Below are 6,000 nucleotides of genomic sequence, written 5' to 3'. Positions count from 1 at the left end.
TATTATATTTTCACTCGTGGCTACGCCACTCGTGAAAATATTGCATCTGGTGTTCACTCAGTGAAATTATATTTCAATCTTACATGCAAAACAAACAAATATCCTCTATATATTAATGTCATTTACATTGTCAACATTGATTCATGACAGTTTTTATTTCTTATAGATTTGCACTTACTACTTCAAATGATCAATATTAATATTCATTCAATCGATGCTGAGAAAACAATCCAGGCAGTTTAAACTTTAAGAATAAGATGTTTTGTTTCAGATGCATGTCCACCAGGCTATTTTTCATTCGATGGGTTAACACCATGTACACTATGCCCGAAGAATTACTACAGTGTGGCACCGTATAGTCACACGTGTGAACCGTGCGATGGTAGTATGGTAACTTATGAAACAGGGTCAACATCAGAGAGCGCTTGTAAAACTCTAGATGAGGCGATAGCTGATAATGGTACTAGTATTCATGACGTAATCTAGAATGTAACATTATCGTCATTTTAGCCGTTTAAGCTACAGTCTCACTAACATCCGTAACTCTGTCGACAAACGTCTGGGATGATCCGGGAACATCCGGCATTTGGCCCCGGATGGAATAAAATATCTAATATCACCGGGGTGGTCCGGGATGATCCGGGAAGTATAGCTTTGCCGGGTTCATCCTTAGCTCTGCCTGGAACGACCGGGGTTACACCGGGGAAGCACCGTAACTCTGCCGGCACAAACCGGGGATGATTCGGGGCATGATATAGCCGGTAGAGCTACGGTAGTGCCCCAGTGAATGCTGGCAGAGCCCCAGTGAAGGCCGGCAGAGCCCCGGTAAATGCCGGCAGAGCCCCGGAGGATGTCGGTAGAGCCACAGAAGATGACGATGGAGCTACGGTTGATCCCGGTAGAGTCCCGGCAAAGCCCGGTTCATTTCAAAAGAATCACGACATTTTGCGATAGTTATTAAAACGCTTCCCATTTCCCTTTTATCCAGTCCTGCATAAGGATTTTCAGAAAATCATCATAAAATGACTGCTTTGGATCAATAGATATAATATTAAATAAAAATTATGTATCAATGAAATCATTTTTGCGCGTTTTCAATCCACCGGGGTTCTACCGGGACTCTGCGTGGATCCTCCTGGGCTCTGCCGGTGCTCTGCCTGGATCGACCGGGGCTCTGCCTTAGTCAACCGGGGCTCTTCCGGCGTCATCCGGGAACGACCGAAGAAGCACCAGCATAAACCGTAGCTTCACCTGGGCTCTGCCTGGATGGTCCGGAGCACATCCTTGGTGGTAAGTTGGGAATTACCATAGTGCTGCCGAGGTTAGTATGACCGCAACAATAAATTCACCCTGGATCGTCCCGGATCACCCCGGTAACTTACCGGGGTGGTTCTGGGTTCTGCCGGGAGTAAGTGAGACCGCAGCTTTAATTTATTCAACAGTTTTCAAATTACAACAGATCACTTGATCTCACATAGAAAATCACACTTTAATTGTGGAGACGGCGCAATGTAATAGATGGTCATATTATAGAAATATATAGGTTGAATTCTTTAATTATTTTTGTTTTTGGAGGGGGGAGTATGTATGAAAAGTCTTTTCATTGGAAGAGAAAAGAGAAAAATAAAGAAGGCGTTGTACTACTATGGAAATTACCAGTGGTAGTCACACATTCAAGGGATATAACTGCATGAAATTTTAATTAACAGTAATTAATTGTATTTGCTTCTCTTAGTTTGCTGATCAAACACGTAACGTTATGATATAATGGGTCGTGTATGTCATTTAATTGTTAGTTACAATATAACAGAACAGAATGTATTTTAGAGATACCTGATTATAGCTCCTCGTCCACAAAAATAATGATTACAATACATAATAAAAACGCAAAGTAGCCAGATAGAATAAAAGTTGTTATGGACACGTGAAGCGTTCTGAATAAGTAAACGTTTTTTCGAGTTCGAATCTGCAAATGCAAAAGTATGACTTTTACTTTCGGAATATTTTTAAAGAAGTTTGTCATGCGAGTGTTAATTTTCTATTTTTAAACATATTATCACGACATTGTGTCATTTGAATCAATTTTTGCACAGTTGAAAAGGTTAAGCAAACTTTAATGTATTTGAATTTGTTTACATTCATTTAACATATTTAAATAGTATTTTTTATTCTATTTGAAGCATTGAATTTCATTAGTCACATTATTAACAATTTAGAATATTTCTAATCGTATATTTCTAATTTTGTCGATTACTATTTATTCGGTCATTTAGCACCTTAATTATCGACAGTGTTGACTTTAACTTAATGTTCTTAAATAGTCTAGTAAGTATGAAATTTACTAGAGAAAAAAGTCCAGTTAGTTCAGAAATATATAAGACAAAAACAAGTTAAAGGTAAAAAATGCCTATTCCAAGGTTCGAACCAGGGTCTCTACACGTACGAAGCGGAAATTCTACCTGTACGCTTTTACGCTGTGGAATGCAGAATGGACATAAATGAGTAATGGTTCAGATTATAAAAGATTTAGGCCATAAATAATAATTATACTTTTATACAAGAATTGTAAACACGCCTATATGTTAATATTGATGTAAACAGATAATGAAAGGAAAAGCGGATTCCAGCTATATTTTAAATTTTTGTTAAGCAACATCTACACGTTATTGTTTGGAAAAAAAAAACATAAAAAATTATACTGATTTTTGATCTTTTTTTGGCTGTCACATAGCTTTATTTTGATATCCAGAGAAAGAAGGACATCATTCAACAGTGTCACGAATTTCCGTTTATATTCAGCAATTAAAAATTATGTCATACTCTTTTTCTTATACATTACAGCCGAAACGCCGTGCACTCCGAATCCGTGTGTAAATGGCGAATGCTCCTTTAAAAGATTGAATTATTTCTGTACATGTCCGGCAGGTAAGTCTATGTTTACAACCTATACTCAAACCTGTAAAACAAAAGACACGTCTCATGGTCTTTGCTGACAGGTGATCTGTTTTAACAGGGTCAAGGAAATTAATGAAACGGAAAGTTGAAAGTTTGTTACTTTGAGCGCATCAATAAAAATTGTTTTCAGTCAAAGTTGATCACTAGTAAAATGTTGTTTATAGAAAGTGTTGTTTTGTGTATTTCATATGATTTATATGTGCCGTCTAAAATGAAAATATTGAAGTCGGTTGTATGAAGAATACAAGGTTATTATAAGCATTTGATATACATGATACTGCAAATATTTGACGAAAATGAATGACTGAAAAAAATGAAAGGTATAATTAAATTAAAGATTATACATTTTGTAATATAATTAAAGATTATAGATAGAACTTAAACAGCAAATCACGAAGCTAAAAATCAATAAAAGCTGAACATTTACTTGCAGGATTCACGGGCAAGAGATGTGAGAATCCTATGAACGGATGCACGGGAAAACCGTGCAAAAACGAGAGGACATGTAGTGCGGCATCAGATGGCCTTGGATTTACATGTACCTGTGGTAGTTCCACCACTACACGTAAGTTAGTTCTGTCATTATGTGTCATTACGGTTGTACTGACATGCGCAGTGCTTATCAAATGCAAACATATTTCGTTCACGATTTGCCTTTATTAAATTGGAAAATGAAACGACTACTCAGTCTAGATACTCCTTTGTTTTTGTTTTTGGAAAATGGTATTTCGGGAAGTATATATGTCTTATAGATCCTTTTTATTTGTGTATTATCTAAATATGATATGCATAGAGCATGATGTCCAAAATTTATAATAAAAAAAAGACAAAAAGGAAACTTTCCGTTCGCAAGATGAGATGGTCAAAACGCTAGGGAATATCTAGGTCATGAAAAAAATAATGAATATTTAAATGTTTATTTACTTATATAAATTAGAACTGAAACGTGCATAAGTCGATGCGTTATAGAGAAAATCGGATACTTCAAAACCAATTTTCGTTCCATAAAGTATTTAAAAAACGTTTGTTTTTAGTATACGTTTCTTATGTATGTGGATTTAAATGATTTATATATTGTTTTTGTTTGTTTTGTTTTTCAGCCAACGAATTCTCGGGCACTCTTTGTGAGAACGACGACTTTGGTTGTTCTCCGAGCTATTGTAAGAATAACGGTACTTGTCATAACCAGTATCAAAGTTTCTCATGTAAATGTCCGACATATTCCGGTTATCAAAACGCAGAGTAAGTATATAGCATTTCTGATAAGTTATGGTTAGATTTTTCTGTGTATACCCTACACATTGTAGAAATATATATGAAATAACTTTGTGAGGAATCACAAAAGTAGATACTGATTTAAGTCAAGACTATATGATTTACAATGTAAACAATATAGATAACATAATAACCGAAACAAAATGAAGTACAACAGTTATTTAATGACCGTTGATAGTAAACATGCTGTATTATAGAGATGCATGAATAATTTCAACTTGTAATTTAGTACGCAGTAAAGAATAAATATGTTAAATAATTTACTACTATAATAATACGTGTAAGTCTAAAAATCAAGAGTTATAAAAGATTAAAAATTCCTGCCACTCATCTGCTTCCTGTAGTCGCAAAAGATGATAAAAGTTGAGTAGTGTCAGGTGTCTATACATGATGCAGTGATCTGAAGTAAAAGGTGTTTTTAATCAAAATAACTCGTATACACTTATAGTCAATGGAACGATGATTGCATTTCTGCACAGTTCTCTAAGCATGATAATAAATAATTATGACAAAATGTTTTTTATAAATACTAAAATCTGATTGCGTTTTTGTGATCTAGATTATCTTTATATATGACGATCACACATTTTGCTAGTATTCTGTTTGTGCTTGTGAATATATACAATTATCACATGTTATTGTATTAAGTAAATTTATAATAATGTGCATTGATTTTATATAAAAATAGAATATTTATATGGGATGAATTGTAGCAGATAATAATGTTAAGTATCTATCATGTACTTAACTACTGTTTTCTTTATACATGTATTCATTTTATGTTAATTATGTTGATTACTTGTAAATATATTGTTCTTATGGGACTATGACCTTCTGGAATTTACTTGAATAAAATCTAAAAAAATCAAAATCTTCTCTGTAAATTTCAATGTTAGAGATATAAAGATAAACACTTATTAGACATAAGTATAGAGCGGATGTACAGGCTGGCCTACCTCTATACTGGTGTAAAAGGCTTACCCCTTTTGGTTCGAGCACCAAGGGTTAAAGTTAACAAGTCCGTTCTGTTTTTTAAACATACTAGTGTAAAATATTTTCTAATTTTTTTACCAGTCCTAGAGGTACTGGCAGGTATGGAGTATGAAGATTGCATGTGTTTAAACAGACGATTGTTCTCATTATTTCACTGCAAAATTAACTTATCTTAAATCTGTAAATGCCTTAATGTCTTATGCTTTAAGGGCTTAAACTTCTCTAATGCGTCGCCCTTTTGCGTTGCTTAGATACCGGGTTTAACGCTTTTGGCATGCCGGAAGTTTGAAAGGTTTAAGCTTGTGAGGGTTTAATTTGAATTATTCATTTGCAAATTTTTATGTCAAAATTGAATTCTATCTTAAATATTTGCTGATATATATCTTTAAATGCTTATTTATTCAAATCTAGCAAAAAAATGTTATAAAATTGCTTTACCTATGAAAAATATGATTAAATTCGTGAAACTATAGTCTATCTATTCTAAAATGCGTCTGACAGAAATTAGGGAATGAAAAATATTGTTTTAAAATTTCTAAGAGTAATAAAACTCTTTGAATACATGTACGAAATTCACTGCATTTCATTTAAAGTTGTTAATTTAACAAACGTTCAGATATAATGTACATTTGTTATACTGATGTTCGAGAATTGTTTCACGTATTTGTGAAATAAAAGCTATATATGTATGACATTGCTACTCCTTCACTATATTAGTACAATTAAGGAGAAACATTTCATAGAGTTTAAGTATATATAGAATCTCTGCGTTAATAA

The 6,000-nt window shown here is 33.7% G+C and overlaps 1 protein-coding gene across 1 annotated transcript in view; it reads left to right on the top strand.

Moving 5' to 3' along the window:
• Positions 1-264: 264 nt before the first annotated feature.
• Positions 265-6,000, top strand: part of LOC132720327 (uncharacterized) — a 28,741-nt gene continuing 23,005 nt past the window's right edge. The window contains exons 1-5 of the mRNA XM_060704453.1: positions 265-460; positions 2,842-2,925; positions 3,389-3,520; positions 4,056-4,197; positions 5,305-5,322. Coding sequence (XP_060560436.1) covers positions 388-460; positions 2,842-2,925; positions 3,389-3,520; positions 4,056-4,197; positions 5,305-5,322 — 449 coding nt within the window. The 5' untranslated portion in view covers positions 265-387. The remainder of the gene's footprint in view (positions 461-2,841; positions 2,926-3,388; positions 3,521-4,055; positions 4,198-5,304; positions 5,323-6,000) is intronic.

Source organism: Ruditapes philippinarum, unplaced genomic scaffold (genome assembly GCF_026571515.1).
Source record: "Ruditapes philippinarum isolate M1 unplaced genomic scaffold, ASM2657151v2 ctg5899_1_1_1_1, whole genome shotgun sequence".
NCBI lineage: Eukaryota > Metazoa > Mollusca > Bivalvia > Venerida > Veneridae > Ruditapes > Ruditapes philippinarum.
The sequence above is the reverse complement of the archived record's forward strand: the minus strand, read 5'-3'. Positions and strand labels throughout refer to the sequence as shown.